Source organism: Natator depressus, chromosome 2 (genome assembly GCF_965152275.1).
Source record: "Natator depressus isolate rNatDep1 chromosome 2, rNatDep2.hap1, whole genome shotgun sequence".
Classification (NCBI taxonomy): domain Eukaryota; kingdom Metazoa; phylum Chordata; order Testudines; family Cheloniidae; genus Natator; species Natator depressus.
In genome coordinates this window covers 762,188-777,369 of record NC_134235.1, presented here as the reverse complement: position 1 = coordinate 777,369, position 15,182 = coordinate 762,188, and the positions used below count along the sequence as shown (strand labels likewise).

At 46.1% G+C, this 15,182-nt stretch overlaps 1 protein-coding gene and 1 pseudogene across 2 annotated transcripts in view; both read left to right on the top strand.

Annotated features, from left to right (window-relative positions):
• Positions 1-15,182, top strand: part of PUF60 (poly(U) binding splicing factor 60) — a 47,328-nt gene that overhangs the window by 15,066 nt on the left and 17,080 nt on the right. For both annotated transcript variants that reach the window (XM_074943623.1, XM_074943622.1), the window contains exon 2: positions 14,671-14,766. In XM_074943623.1, the coding sequence (XP_074799724.1) occupies positions 14,671-14,766 (96 nt within the window). The remainder of the gene's footprint in view (positions 1-14,670; positions 14,767-15,182) is intronic.
• On the top strand, positions 2,601-9,444 carry LOC141981978 (large ribosomal subunit protein uL2m pseudogene; annotated as a pseudogene).

The following is a 15,182-nucleotide window of genomic DNA, read 5'->3' as shown; positions in this document are numbered from 1 at the left end:
CCGGCCCTTGTGTTATGTGAAGGGGTAAATAACACTTCCTTACTCACTTTCTCCACACTATTCATGATTTTATAGACCTCTATCATATCACCCCTTAGTCGTCTCTTTTCTAAGATGAAATGTTCCAGTCTTTTTAATCTCTTCTCATATGGAAGCTGTTCCATCCCCCCAATCATTTTGTTTCCCTTCTCTGTACTTCTCCCAATTCCAATATATCTTTTTTGAGATGGGGTGACCAGAACTGCACGCAGTGTCCAAGCTGTGGGCGAACCAGGGATTGTTATAGTGGCAAAAGGATATTTTCTCTTTTATTATCTGTCCCTTTCCTAATGGTGCCTAACGCTCTTTTCACTTTTTTGACTGTCCCTGCACACTGAGTGGATGTTTTCAGGGAACTCTCCATGATGACTCCAAGATCTTTCTTGAGTGGTAACAGCTAATTTAAACCCCATTGTTTTGTATGTATAGTTGGGATTATGTTTTCCAATGTGCATTACTTTACATTTATCAACATTGAATGTCGTCTGCCATTTTGTTGCCCAGTCACCCAGCTTTGTGAGATCCCTTTGTAACTCTTACTCCTGAGGGAATTCTGCACCAAAAAATTATGCGCACAGTATTTTAAAATTCTGCAAATTGTATTTGTCAATAAATAAATGTGGCTTCAGCAAGGCAGTGGGGAGCACAGGGCACTGGCTGCATTGAGGTGGGAGATCACCCTGAAGCCCCCACCTACCCTGGTACAAGGACTTGGCGGTGAGACTGCACCTGATCCTGACACAGTGCAGGGGCTGACCCTGACCCAGAAACACCCCAGGGCCATGCCCCTCAGTGCCAGGTGTGGGTGGGCAGACTCAGCCCGTCAGGATCCAAGTGTGGAAGGGTTTAGTGTGGGGTGAGAGGTTTCTGTGTGGGGCAATCTGTGTGTGGGCGGCTCAGTGGGAGATCATAGAATATCAGGGTTGGAAGGGACCTCACCAATGACAATGATTTTTGATGCACCACAGATCCAGGAGAAGTGTAGAGAAGAACACCAGCCATTGTTTGTCATCATTGACCTAACTAAAGCTTTTGATTCCATCAATCGTGAAGCATTATGGAAGGTGCTGTCTAGATTCGGTTGTCCATTATCCATGTCACAGTTAGTAATTCTGCAATTTCGTATATGAATTCCTTCAGAACTCCTGGGTGAATCCCATCTGGTCCTGGTGACTTATTACTGTTTATTTTATCAGTTGTTCCAAAACTACTTCTGTTTATACCTCAAGCTGGAATAGTTCCTCAGATTTGTCACCTAAAAAGAATTACTAAGGTGTGGGAAATTCCCTCACATCCTCTGCAGTGAAGACTGATACAGAGAGTTCATTTAGCTTCTCTGCAACCATCTTGTCTTCCTTCAGTGCTCCTTTAGCACCTGGATTGTCCAGTGGCTCCATTGATTGTTTGACAGGCTTCCTGCATCTGATGTTCTTTAAGAAATTGCTGTTAGTTTTTGTATTTTTTGTTAGTGGCTCTTCAAATTCCTTTTTGGCCTGCCTAAGTATACTTTTACACGTGACTTGCCAGAGTTTGTGTTCCATTCTATCTTTCTCAGTAGGATTTGACTTCCTATTTTTAAAAGCTGCCTTTCTGTCTCTAACCACCTCTTTTATTCTGTTGTTTAGCCAGGGTGGCATTTTTTTGCTCCTCTTACTGATTTTTTTCGTTTGGAGTATACGTATAGTTTGAGCCTCTACTATGGTGTTTTTAAAAAGTTTCCATGCAGCTTGTAGGCATTTCATTCTTGTTGCTGTTTGTTTTTAGTTTCTGTTTAACTAGCCTCCTCCTTTTTGTGTAGTTCCCCTTTTGAAGTTAAGTGCTACTGTGGTGGGTTTCTTTCATATTTTCCCCCTACAATCATCTTAAATTTAAATACATTACGGTCACTTTTATCCAGCGGATCAGCTAAATTCACCTCTGGGACCAGATCCTGTTTGCCAGTTAAGACTAAACCAAGAATTCTCTCTCCCCTTGGGGGTTCCAGAACTAGCTGCTCCAAGAAGTAGTCATTAATGGTGTCTAGAAATTTTATCTCTGCATCTTATCCTTAGGCGACATGTTCTAAGTGACTGTGTGGGTTGTTGAAGTCCCCCATTATTATTGGGTTATTTTCCATCCACAGAGTCAAGACCATGCAGATCTGTGCTTCCATGTCATATAAGACTTGAGTTTTTATTTTAAGGCAACACTGCACCCTACACGTCTTTCTAACTAAGGTCTGGTCTCCACTAGGAAATTTAGGTTGGCATAACTAAGGGTATGTCTACACTGCCCACCTTACAGTGTGGCTGCGGCAGCGCTGTGTCTTGGGCAGTGTAGTTACACTTTATCATGGGGGGAGAGCTCTCCTGGTGACTTAAAAAAAAACCCACCCCGAAGTGCTGAAAGTGGCAGTGCTGAAAGTGGCAGCGTAGACACATCCTAAGTGTCTCATGGCTGTGAAAAATCTTCACCTCTGAATGATGCAGTTAAAGCACTCTAACCTCCAGTGTTGACGGCAATAGAGTATCGGGGGTAGCCGTATTAGTCTGTATCCCCAAAAACAACAAGGAGTCGGAAAGATGGCACCGTAAAGACTAACAGATTTATTTGGGCATAAGCTTTCGTGGGTAAAAAACCTACTTCTTCAGATGCATTTGAGCATAAGCTTTCATGGGCTACAGCCCACTTCATCGGATGCATAGAATGGAACATATAGTAAGAAAAATATATATACACACACATATACAGAGAAGGGGGAAGTTTCCATACAAACTGTAAGAGGCTAATTAGTTAAGATGAGCTATTATCAGCAGGAGAAAAAAACTTTTGTACTGATAGTCAAGATGGCCCATCTAGACAGTTGACAAGAAGGTGTGAGGATACTTAACATGGGGAAATAGTCAATATGTATAATGACCCAGCCACTCCCAGTCTCTATTCAAACCCAAGTTAATGGTATCTAGTTTGCATATTAATTCAAGCTCAGCAGTTTCTCATTGGAGTCTGTTTTTTAAGCTTTTCTGTTGCAAAATTGCCACCTTTAAGTCTTTTACTGAGTGGCCAGAGAGGTTGAAGTGTTCTCCTACCGGTTTTTGAATGTTATGGTTCCTGATGTCAGATTTATGTCCATTTATTCTTTTGCGTAGAGACTGTCCGGTTTGGCGAGTGTACATGGCAGAGGGGCATTGCTGGCACATGATGGCATCTACCACATTGGTAGATGTGCAGGTGAACGAGCCCCTGATGGCGTGAATCATAGAATATCAGGGTTGGAAGGGACCTCAGGAGGTCATCTAGTCCAACCCCCTGCTCAAAGCAGGACCAGTCCTCAATTAAATCATGTGGCTAATGTGATTAGGTTCTATGATGGTGTCACTTGAATAAATATGTGGACAGAGTTGGCATTGGGCTTTGTTGCAAGGATAGGTTCCTGGATTAGTGTTTTTGTTGTGTGGTTGCTGGAGAGTATTTGCTTCAGGTTGGAGGGCTGTCTGTAAGTGAGGACTGGTCTGTCTCCCAAGACGTGTGAGAGTGATGGGTCATCCTTCAGGATAGGTTGTAGATCTTTGATGCGCTGGAGAGGTTTTAGTTGGGGGCTGAAGGTGACTGCTAGTGGCATTCTGTAATTTTCTTTGTTAGACCTGTCCTGTAGTAGGTGACTTCTGGGTACTCTTCTGACTCTGTCAATCTGTTCTTTCACTTCAGCAGGTGGGTATTGTAGTTTTAAGAATGCTTGATAGAGATCTTGTAGGTGTTTGTCTCTGTCTGAGGGATTGGAGCAAATGCAGTTGTACCTTAGAGCTTGGCTGTAGACAGTGGATCATTTTGAGAGGTTCATCCTCTGTCTAGTCCCGTTTCTGGCAATTGGAGGCCTAGGGTAGGGGTGGGCAAACTATGGCCCGCGAGCCGTTTTAAGCTGGCCCGCGAGGTGCACCATGCAGCTCGGCCCCGCTCCGGCCGGGGCGCTGGGTCGGGGGCCGCACCACGCGGCTCCCGGAAGCCGCTGCATGGCCCTGCTCTGGCTCCTACACACTCCAATGGGAGCTGCAGGGGCAGTGCCTGCAGATGGGGCAGCGCGCAGAGCCGCCTGGCTGTGCCTCCGCATAGGAGCCGGAAAAGGGACATGCCACTGCTTCCGGGAGCCGTTTGAGGTAAGCGCCGCTTGGAGCCTGCACCCCTGATTCTTTTCCCATGCCGCAGCCCTGACCACTCTCCCGCTCTCCAAACCCCTCAATCCCAGCCCGGAGCACTCTCCTGCACCCCAAATCCCTCATCCCTGCCCCTGAGCCTGCACCCCCACCCCAATTTTGTGAGCATTCATGGCCCGCCATACAATTTCTATTTCCCAATGTCACTCTCTGGCCAAAGTGTTTGCGCTCCCCCCCCCCCCCCCGGTCTAGGGACACCCAGAGCATGAGTTTGCATCCCTGACCATCTTGGCTAATGGACCTATAATCCATGAACTTATCTAATTCTTTTTTGAACCCAGTTGTATTTTTGGCCTTCACGACATCCCCTGGCAGAGAGTTCCTCTACACATGGACTGTGCATTGTGTGAAGAAATACTTCCCTTTGTTTTAAACCTGCTGCCTGCTAATTTCTTTGGGTGACCCCTGATTCTTGTGTAGGGGTAAATAACACTTCCTTATTCATGTTCTCCATACCATTCATCTCATTGTGGGCCACTCCAGCTCAGCAGCTTCCCTGGCAGCCAATGCCACATACAAGTAGGATCCCAGGATGTCTGAGGTAATGACTCAGGAAATGTTAGATCAGTTTGAGGGATTGTCTGTATAGGAAAGGTGTACAAATGTAAACTAATGTGTGAAATTAAAACAATATAGTTATTCTGGTATAGCCCCCGTTCTTCAAAATGGAGATATACCTATGTCATAGAACTGGAAGGGACCTTGAAAGGTCAAGTCCAGTCGCCAGCCTTCATAGCAGGACCAAGTACCGTCCCTTATTTTTGCCCCAGATCCCTAAATGGCCCCCTCAAACCACTGAGCTCCCCCCCCCCATTGCAGTATAACAGTGGATTTTTTTTTATGTTTAGCATATGTGTGTTGGAAAGGGGCTAAACCAAAATGACATGCTTATTTCTTACACTGAAATAGGCGCATCCACAGAGGAGGTTATAGTGGTATGACTTCACCACTTATACCCAGTAAAATTTTCCCATGTAGACAAGACCTCAGACGCTTTTTAATGATTCTTGAGTTCTGCCCTAAAACCTCAGTCATGCCAGCCAGTTTGCATTGCTACTAGCACCATAAACAGATGATAGGTTTTTGTGTGTGAACAGCAGTCGAATTAATGGGAACACAAGAGCTATACCTCATGCTAACTTGCTAGTGAAGACTGCCACAGTTCAGGGCAACTGCACCAGTATTCTCCTCTTGCAGTCCACCATGGACACTCATCTAGGCTCCAGGCTCCTTAGCCATCACATCTCTTGGGCAGAGACCCGTGTATATCTCCCTCCTGAATGGGGGATCTTTAAGGCTGCACATTTCCCTGCTTACATTATGATCATCCCCAGCCAGCTAGATTGTTTAAATAGGTCAGCATTTATTCTTTACTTTCTTTCCAAAGGCTAAAAACAGTGAAATTGCTGGCAGTTACAAGTTACTACACAGCTCTTTATAAGCAAGCACATTTATTCTTAAGGTGAAAGCATTACAGAGAAGGCATGTTAAAAACAATAAAATAACCTACACACATGCTGAAAAGCTTACCAGAGGTCATCCCAATTCCAGCCTCAGACTCTAGTAGGTGTCAGTCCTTTAAAACCCACAATTGGGTTTACCCTGTGGTTACAAGTTCATAACTGTCTCAGATTCAGAACCAGAAAAAACATGAATACTTCAGTTTTTTCTTTATACAGTTTGGGATTTTGATCTTGTCCCCATGTAACAGGTGATCAGCAGAGAATGACTTGCTCCTCAAGGCAGGAAGGGCTGAGTTTTTGCATAATCAGAAGTGGGGATTTGCATTCATCTTCCCCTAGATCTTCCCCCAGATCTCTCATATGTCACATCTCCCCCTTCGAGAGGTTACATACAATCCCAGCCCACGATAATACGTAAACCATTCTTTTAACACAGTGGACCACAAAGATATTTAATCTTAATTCAATAAGGTCTCCCAAGGATACTTCAGGAAATTGCCCTATCTGTCACTATCGCAGGGCAACGACTCACTGCTGTGGCACCTCCTGCTGGTTGTCCAGGGAATTAGCTCTTTTCAGCCAGGAGCGCCTTCTGCTGTTCAGTGTCTCGCCTGCTGCTGGCCCCGTGCCCGTGCCGGACCCCGGTGCCCTTCTAGATTAGGGTTCTGCCCCCTGGCAGTACCCCCTCAGTTTGGATCCTCCTCTCTCCAGGTAGCTAGAGTCTCTCTCTCTCTCTCTCTCTCTCTCTCTTTCTGGCCCACTGCCCTCTTATAAGGGCCAGCTGGGCCCTAATTACACAGGCTACAGCTGTGGCTGTTTTCCCAAACAGCCCAGCTTTTTCTGTCTCAGCCCTCTCCCAGGGCTGTTTTAAGCCCTTCAAGGCATGGTGGGGGGGACCACCCCGCCACAGTCACAAAGACAAGCCCTGAGTCACTGCCATTGTATCCATTCCTCTGGGTATGTTTGTCACGGTTGGTACCACACTACCAGCAGCCTCTAAACCTGAAGTGTTTCTCTGATTCTTCTGTCAAGGTCAGAGTGGAAGAGGTAGTTGCTGTCTATTCTCTTCACCCCCACCACAGTTTGCTTGCTGCAAGCTTAGTTTCTTGAAGCACCCCTAGCTAATACTTGTGTGGTCTCCCTAATCCCATTCCTTGCATAGTGACACAGTGTGTTAACCAGGAAGCCGTCAGGACAGTAGCCAGGGCCTTGCTGCCAGTGGGCCATGCAACGCATGTGCGGGGTTGTAGTCGTCCATTGTGCGATGCAATTCAGCTAATCATCCCATACAGTATTTATATTGGCCCTTTTCAGTTTGTTGGTAGCTGTCCAGATTGGAGGCTCTGTCTACAAAAGGAGCTTTCATATTACCATACTCTTCAGGATGATCCCATTTTGAGGGGCAGCAAATATAAATAAATACCAGTATTGAGCAGTGTCTGGTAATAAGAACCTGTGGTACAGAGGTCAACAGAAGCCCAGGTAAAGCACATGAAGGCTGCTGAATCCTCTCTCCCAAACCAACAAGATCACTAGCAGGTTCCTCTGGGCAGCCTTGTCTGCCTACCACTGTGGATGGGATCAGCGGGGGACACAAGCAGCGCTACCTCATGATTGACTTCCAGTGGCTGCGCTACGGACCTGGAGCTGAGTCAGGTCCCTATGAGGAGAAGGTGATCCAGGTCCAGTACAACCCCTGCAGGTCGGCTGATATCGCCCTGGTGGCCAGCAGCAAGCAGAAACGCTGGATCATTGCAACAGAAAACATGCAGCCTGGCGACCTCCTCAAAACCTCGGGGCACATAGGCAGGATGGCAGTCTCTGCCAATGAAGGGGATGCGTACCCTTTGGGAGCTCTGCTTGTGGGGACCCTGATCAATAACCTGAAAAGCTACCCTGGGAAAGGAGAGCAGTACATCCGAGCAGCAGGGACCTGTGGGGTGTTACTGTGGAAGGTGAATGGAACGGCCATCATGCAGCTGCCCTCTAAGACACATGCAGGTGCTGGAGACCAGCATAGCCACCGTGGGGCGAGTTTCCAACACTGACCACAACAAGCGGATCATTGGGAAAGCTGGCCGGAACCGCTGGCTGGGGGAGCGCCTGCGCAGCAGATTATGGCACTGCAAGGGCAGCTGGGCCGGACGCAAGATCAGACCACTCCCACCCATGAAGAGCTATGTCAACCTGCCCACAGCAGCAGCTCGGGCTTGACACCTGGCCCCGGTGCCTGCCCCTCAATGGCTCTCAATAAAATCAGCTCCTCAGCGCGCGCGCGCTCTCTCTCACTCTCTCTCAAAAAAAGGAATAATTAACCCATTATTAACAGGACAGGGAATTCTGTGGAAAGCAGAGGGTCTGAAACAGATCAAGAGGCAATGGAAAATCTAAGTCTGTTGGGGATGGGATGGAATTTAATGTGTGTAATATATACCATAGGGGTGATAGTGCACCCTGTTGGGATGGCATCTAGAACAGCATGTGGAGTTTAGGAAACTATGAAAGATGTAAAAAATCTTGAGAAAATTCATAAAAGGGCAACAAAAAAGAGACGAAGATCTGGGAAGAGACTGAGGGAGCTAAATGAGGAGAGTCTAGAAATATATAGACTTTCTAGACTTCTGAATGAAAGATTAGGTTGTGTTGGTGGGGGAGTGGCACAATACGTGAAAGAGAGCATGGAGTCAAATACAGTGTAAATCTGAAATGATTTCTCTATGGATAGAAATTCCATGCTTGAAAATGAGTAGAGCACTAGGAATATGCTACCAACCACCTGACCAGGATGGTGGCAGTGATTGTGAGATGCTCAGGGTAATTTAGGCTACAGAATCAGAAAACCCAGTAATAGTGGAGGATTCCAACGATCCCCATATTGACTAAGAAAATGTCACCTCAGGATGGGATGCAGAAATAAAATTTCTAGACACCTTTAATGACTGCTTCTTCGAGCAGCTAGTCCTGGAACCCACAAAGGGAGAGCCAATTCTTGATTTAGTCCTAAGTGGAGCACAAGATCTGGTCCAAGAGGTGAATATAGCTGAACCACGTGATAGCAATCATAATGTCATTAGATTTAACATCTTTGTAGGGTGAAAAATACGAAAGAAACCCACCATAGTAGCATTTAACTTAAAAAAGGGGAACTACACAAAAAGGAGGAGGAGGCTAGTTAAATGGAAATTTAAAAGGAACAGTCACAAGAGTGAAATGCCTGGAAGTTGCATAGAAACATTTAAAAAACACCATAATTCATATATAAACCCCCAATTTAAAAAAAAAAAAAGGGAAGAGGACCAACAAAATGGACCATCCACAATGGATGAGCAACAGAATAAAGGAGGTGACTAGAGACAGAAAAAAGAAAAGGAGTACTTGTGGCACCTTAGAGACTAACCATTTCCAGCAAAATCCAGGTGGACTCCTCCTGAAGGTCGAGACAGCAGACTGGACTTCTACATAGAGTGCTTCCGCCGACGTGCACAGGCTGAAATTGTGGAAAAGCAGCATCACTTGCCCCACAACCTCAGCCGTGCAGAACACAATGCCATCCACAGCCTCAGAAACAACTCTGACATCATAATCAAAAAGGCTGACAAAGGAGGTGCTGTTGTAGTCATGAATAGGTCGGAATATGAACAAGAGGCTGCTCGGCAGCCGTCCAGCACCACTTTCTACAAGCCATTACCCTCTGATCCCACTGAGAGTTACCAAAAGAAACTACAGCATTTGCTCAAGAAACTCCCGGAAAAAGCACAAGATCAAATCCGCACAGACACACCCCTGGAACCCCGACCTGGGATATTCTATCTACTACCCAAAATCCATAAACCTGGAAATCCTGGGCGCCCCATCATCTCAGGCATTGGCACCCTGACAGCAGGATTGTCTGGCTATGTAGACTCCCTCCTCAGGCCCTACGCTACCAGCACTCCCAGCTATCTTCGAGACACCACTGACTTCCTGAGGAAACTACAATCCATCGGTGATCTTCCTGATAACACCATCCTAGCCACTATGGATGTAGAAGCCCTCTGCACCAACATTCCACACAAAGATGGACTACAAGCTGTCAAGAACACTATCCCCGATAATGTCACGGCTAACCTGGTGGCTGAACTTTGTGACTTTGTCCTTACCCATAACTATTTCACATTTGGAGACAATGTATACCTTCAAATCAGCGGCACTGCTATGGGTACCCACATGGCCCCACAGTATGCCAACATTTTTATGGCTGACTTAGAACAACGCTTCCTCAGCTCTCGTCCCCTAACGCCCCTACTCTACTTGCGCTACATTGATGACATCTTCATCATCTGGACCCATGGAAAAGAAGCCCTTGAGGAATTCCACCATGATTTCAACAATTTCCATCCCACCATCAACCTCAGCCTGGTCCAGTCCACACAAGAGATCCACTTCCTGGACACTACAGTGCTAATAAGCGATGGTCACATAAACACCACCCTATACCGGAAACCTACTGACCGCTATTCCTACCTACATGCCTCCAGCTTTCACCTTGACCATACCACACGATCCATTGTCTACAGCCAAGCTCTGTGATACAACCGCATTTGCTCCAACCCCTCAGACAGAGACAAACACCTGCAAGATCTCTATCAAGCATTCTTATAACTACAGTATCCACCTGCGGAAGTGAAGAAACAGATTGATAGAGCCAGAAGAGTTCCCAGAAGTCACCTACTACAGGACAGGCCTAACAAAGAAAGTAACAGAACGCCACTAGCCGTCACCTTCAGCCCCCAATGAAAACCCCTCCAACGCATTATTAAGGATCTACAACCTATCCTGAAGGATGACCCAACACTCTCACAAATCTTGGGAGACAGGCCAGTCCTTGCCTACAGACAGCCCCCCAACCTGAAGCAAATACTCACCAGCAACCACATACCACACACCAGAACCACTAACCCAGGAACCTATCCTTGCAACAAAGCCCGTTGCCAACTGTGCCCACATATCTATTCAGGGGTCACCATCACAGGGCCTAATAACATCAGCCACACTATCAGAGGCTCGTTCACCTGCACATCCACCAATGTGATATATGCCATCATGTGCCAGCAATGCCCCTCTGCCATGTACATTGGTCAAACTGGACAGTCTCTACGTAAAAGAATAAATGGACACAAATCAGATGTCAAGAATTATAACATTCATAAACCAGTCGGAGAACACTTCAATCTCTCTGGTCATGCGATTACAGACATGAAAGTTGCGATATTACAACAAAAAAAAGTCAAAACCAGACTCCAGCGAGAGACTGTTGAATTGGAATTCATTTGCAAATTGGTTACAATTAACTTAGGCTTGAATAGAGACTGGGAGTGGCTAAGTCATTATGCAAGGTAACCTATTTCCCCTTGTCTTTTCCTACCCCCCCCCCCCCCAACCATTCTTGTTAAACCCTGGATTTGTGCTGGAAATGGCCCACCTTGATTATCATTCACATTGTAAGGAGAGTGATCACTTTAGATAAGCTATTACCAGCAGGAGTGTGGGATGGGGGGAGAGAGAACCTTTTGTAGTGGTAAACACCCATTTTTTCATGCTTTGTATGTATAAAAAGATCTTCTGTACTTTCCACAGTATGCATCCGATGAAGTGAGCTGTAGCTCACGAAAGCTTATGCTCAAATAAATTGGTTAGTCTCTAAGGTTCCACAAGTCCTCCTTTTCTTTTTGCGAATACAGACTAACACGGCTGTTACTCTGAGTAGAGACAGAAAGGCAGCTTTTAAATAGAGGAAGTCAAATCCTACTGAGGAAGAGAGAAAGGAGCATAAACTCTGGCAAGTCATGTGTAAAAGTCTGCTTAGGCAGGCCAAAAAGGAATTTGAAGAGCAACTAGCAAAAGACACACAAACAGCAGTTTTTTTTTTTCAAGTACACCAGAAGCAGGAAGCTTACGAAACAATCAGTGGGGCCACTGGATGACTGAGATGCTAAAGGAGCACTAAAGAAAAAACAAAGCTGTTGTGGAGAAGTTAAATAAATTTTTTGCGTTAGTCTTCACTGTAGAGGATGAGAGAGAGAGAGAGAGAGATTACCACCACACCTGAGCCATTCTTTATAGGGGACCAATCTGAGGAACTGTTCTAGATTGAGGTGTCCGAGGACGTTTTGGAACAAACTGATTAAAATAAACAGTAATAAGTTACCAGGACCAAATGGGATACACCCAGGAGTTCTGAAGGAATTACAATACAAAACTACAGAACTACTAACTGTGGGGTATAACCTATCACTTAAAACGGCCTCTGTACCAGATAACTGGAGGGTAGCTAATGTAACTCCAATTCTTTAAAAAAGGCTCCAGAAGCAATCCTAGTAATTACAGGCCAGTACGCCTAACTTCAGTACCAGGAAAATTGGTGGAAAGTATAATAACAAAAAGAGTGGTCAGACAGAGATGAACACGATACATTTGGGAAGAGCCAACATGGCTTTTTAAAGGGAAATCATGCCTCACCAATCTATTAGAATTTTTTGAGGGTGTCAACAAATGTGGACAACAAAGGCCATCCAGTGGATATGGTGTACTTGGACTTTCAGAAAGCCTTTGACTAGGTTCCTCACCAAAGGCTCTTAAGCAAAGCGGGCAGTCATGGAATAAGAGGGGAGATCCACTTATGGGTCCGTAACTGGTGAAAAGATAAGAAACAGAGGTAGGAATAAATGGTCAATTTTCACAGTGGAGAGAGGTATATATCAGGGTCCCCCAAGATTCTGTACTGGCACTAGTCCTGTTCAGCATATTCATAAATGATATGGAAAAAGGGGTAAATGGTCAGGTGTCAAAGTTTGAAGATGATACAAAATTACTCAGGATAGTTGAATCCAAAGATAATTGCAAAGAGTTACAAAGGGATTTCACAAAGCTGGGTGGGCAACAAAATGGCAGATAAAATTCATTTGATAAATGCAAAGTAATGGACATTGGAAAACATAACCCCAACTATATACATACAAAATGATTGGGGTTTAAATTAGCTGTTACCCCTCAAGAAAGAGTTGTTGGGGTCATTGTGGATAGTTCTCTGAAAACATCTGCTCAGTGTCAGATGGCAGTCAAAAAAGCTAAGAAAATGTTAGGAACCATTAGGAAAGGGATAGATAAGACAGAAAATATCATCATGCCACTATATAAAAATACGTGGTACTCCCACACCTTGAATACTGCATGCGGTTCTAGTGGCCACATCTCAAAAAAGATATACTGGAATGGAAAAAAGTACGGAGAAGGGCAACAAAAAATTAAGAGTATGAAACAGATTCCATATGAGGAGAGATTAAAAGTCTGGGATGCGTCTGTTTAGAAAAGAGACGACTAACGGGGGATATGACAGCGGTCTAAGGAAGTGTTATTTTCCCCTTTTCCTGGTTCCTTTGTTATGTAGTCACGCAATGAAATTAATAGGCAGCTGATTTAAAAGAAATGTAAGAAGTATGCTTCACACAACACACAGTCCACCTGTGGAACTTGCTGCCAGGGGATGGTCTCTGGTGGCAGATGACAGAAAAAGGAGTAATGGTCTCAAGTGGCAGTGGGGGAGGTTGAGGCTGGATATTCAGAAACACTATTTCACTAGGAGGGTGGTGAAGCACTGGAATGGGTTACCTAGGGAGGTGGTGGAATCTCCATCCTTTGAGGTTTTTAAGGTCAGGCTTGACAAAGCCCTGTCTGGGATGATTTAGTTGGTGTTGGTCCTGCTTTGAGCAGGGGATTGGACTAGATGACCTACTGAGGTCTCTTCCAACCCTAATCTTCTTTGATTCTAGGGGATGTTGTGAAAGTGGAAAGTTATAACTGGGCTCAAAAAAGAATTAGGTAAGTTCATGAAGGATAGGTCCATCAGTGGCTATTAGTCAAAGTGGTCCAGGATGTAGTCCCCTGCCCTGGGCATTCCTAAATCTCTGACTGCCAAAAGCTGGGCCTGGATAACAGGGGATGGATCACTTGATAAGTTGCCCTGTTCTGTTCATTCCCTCTGAAACATCTGGCACCGGCCACTGTCGGAAGACAAGATACTGGGCGAGATGGACCATTGGTCTGAGCCAGTACGGCCATTCTTATGTTCTTAATATGACTTTGGGGATGGGGAGCAGGGCTGCTAGCCTAGGAGATGACCATGTGAGTTAAGATAAGGAATCGTTCCCCCTCTCAAAAATAAGTTGAGGATTAGTGGCATGAGATGCAAAAGAAAAATTTTAGGCTGTGTATCTGGAATGCTTAGCAGGGTGCCTGGGTGATGGGATAGACTCTTCGGAGGAGGTGGCTCAGCTCTTTGAGAACAAGGTTACATGTTAGTAGGTCTGAGCCAGGGGTGGCCAACCTGAGCCTGAGAAGGAGCCAGAATTTACCAGTGGACCTTGCCAAAGAGCCACTAGTACTCCTTTTCTTTTTGCGAATACAGACTAACACGGCTGCTACTCTGAAACCAGTAATACGTCAGCAGCCCACCCTTCAGCTCCCCCTTCCCGCTCCCAGCGCCTCCCACCCACCGGCAGCCCTGCCGATCCACCCCCGCCCCGCCCCTCCCTGTACCTCCTGCAGCTGTTTCGTGTTGTGCAGGAGGCCGTGGGGTTGGGGGGGGGGAGGAGCGAAGGCACGGCAGGCTCAGGGGAGGGGGCAGGAAGGGGTGGAGTTGGGGCAGGGCCTGTGGCAGAGCCAGGGGTTGAGCAGTGACACCCCCCCGGCACATTGGAAAGTTGGTGCCTACAGCTCCAGCCGTAGAGTTGGGGCCTATACAAGGAGCTGCATATTAATTTCTGAAGAGCCACATGTGGCTCCGGAGCCACAGGTTGGCCACCCCTGGTCTGAGCCCTGCAGGGGACTTTTCTGACTTTTTGATTTCTGAACCTGAATGCTCTGGACTGCTGGAGCGGAGCTGGTTGTGTGTGTCTGTGAAAGGAAACTGGGCAGATTTCATGGTGTTTTTTCTGTTCCAGGGCACTGAGTCCATAAAGTTGGAAAATGGACAAAGCACAGCAGCTAAGCTGGGGCTTCCTCCTCTCACCCCGGAACAGCAGGAAGCTCTTCAAAAGGTGAGTGGCCCTCGTGTGGCCTTTCTTTAGCTCTTCCTCATTGTTAGTGTCAGACTTGCTGCCACAGAGGGGTGCATACCAGGTGGGGAACCCGCCTGCCAGGAATACAGAGGGGATACTGACTGCGCTGTCCCTGCACCTGAGCTCTTAGAATCATGCACAAGAGATGTTTTTTCTTGGCTGGGAATTCCTGGTAGCTGCATGGGAACATTATGGGATGTATTTGTAAAAAACAAAAAACTTGCCGAGATCCAAGTAGATAACAGTTTGACCTTAAATTGTTGTTAAGAGGTTTCTCTGATCCCAATGATGATGAGATGCTGCTGCCCCAAAGTCCCTGTCAGGTGCAGCCTGGACTCGACAGATAACAGATTCCAGAAATGCTCCAGCTGAATCCTCTGCAGGATTCATGCTAG